The sequence below is a fragment of the Sinocyclocheilus rhinocerous genome, unplaced genomic scaffold (assembly GCF_001515625.1).
Source record: "Sinocyclocheilus rhinocerous isolate Xijiao unplaced genomic scaffold, SAMN03320098_v1.1 scaffold63, whole genome shotgun sequence".
NCBI classification, from domain to species: Eukaryota; Metazoa; Chordata; class Actinopteri; order Cypriniformes; family Cyprinidae; genus Sinocyclocheilus; species Sinocyclocheilus rhinocerous.
The window spans coordinates 895,451-896,723 of NW_015659563.1; the positions used below are offsets into that span (position 1 = coordinate 895,451).

At 41.6% G+C, this 1,273-nt stretch overlaps 1 protein-coding gene across 1 annotated transcript in view; it reads right to left on the reverse strand.

The window, feature by feature from the left end:
- Positions 1-539: 539 nt before the first annotated feature.
- irx5b (iroquois homeobox 5b) overlaps positions 540-1,273 on the reverse strand; it is a 2,836-nt gene continuing 2,102 nt past the window's right edge. The window contains exon 3 of the mRNA XM_016532695.1: positions 540-1,054. Within this exon, the coding sequence (XP_016388181.1) occupies positions 540-1,054 (515 nt within the window). The remainder of the gene's footprint in view (positions 1,055-1,273) is intronic.

Genomic DNA, 1,273 nt, shown 5'->3' on the forward strand with positions numbered 1-1,273 from the left:
TAAATTTTCTTGACTGATGTCTTCAGACCAGGGAGAGAATTTCATTAACTGGACCTGCAAGCATATAAAAGCGACTCTCGCATATCTATTCCAACATTTCTTAATAAAATGGGTGTGATTTATGTATTTTACGTTTAAAGAGAACATGTGCATAGCCACGAACAAAACCACTGATTCTAGAATATGCACTGCCAAATTTGCTTGAAAATCCAAAAAATTATCCAAGTAGGTCTAGCAAAAATGGCACAGATGATCAATGAGTGAAGATCCGGCCCTTAAAGCAAGGAAAACATTTAAATAATTTAATCAGCTGATAGGTATTACCAAAAATATTTTAAATTAGCACTTTGGCCTCTTGCACAAACATCTCACAATAAATGATAGATACGTAAAGAAAAGAATGTTTCCATACAATTTCCTTTTTAAATAGCTATAAAAAGTTGTACGCTTCCTGTAAAGTTCAGACATAACGCTTTTTTTTATTTGCCATTCGTCATACTGAAAATGCGTTTTAAATAAAGCAATAATAAATAAAAACACTAAACATTCGCCCTCTTGTGCTCGAATGCGAGTTCTTTGCACATCTCCAGAGTCAGTCTGCTGTCTCTCGCTCTGTGCAACGCAGCCTGATTAATTCCGTTCAGATGCGCGGAGCTTGAACCGGCGCCGTTCAGGTGTCCGAAAGCGCCATAGTTCGTGAAGCCCGCATAGAAAGGAGATGTGTAGTATAAGTGTCTGGGGGGAAAGGGGCACTGTGCTGGTGACCCGGCGGGCGATAACGCCCCTGATGTCTGTGACGCTTCGTCACTCCCCTTATCCGACGTAGCAATTTCGGCCAGAGACCAGAGTTTGGGTTTGGGGGTCGGGTTTGCGGAATGAATGACAGATGTGGGTTTGCAGTTTTTACTGAGGGGCCTCTTGGCTTCGCTCAGCTCGTTTTGGGGAGAGGAGGTCGTGGGCCCCGGAGACACAGACACTGTCCGGTTCTCTTCTTCTCCACAGTCGATGATGACACTATCCGTCGCGTCGTCGTCGTGATCTTCCGTGCGGTTTTCTGTGCAGTCATCGACAACTGCGATCAAATGATAATAGGATTATTAGCCTACTGTTAGACATGTCTGTTAGGAACAGACACATAGCATGTAAAATATGTATAAGCCTACAATATTTGTAAAATAGACAAATAGCTTTTATAATATATATAGGCCAACGGTATTTGTTGTATATAGGCTATAAGCTATACATACTAGGGAACAATGACTTCTGCAAATCT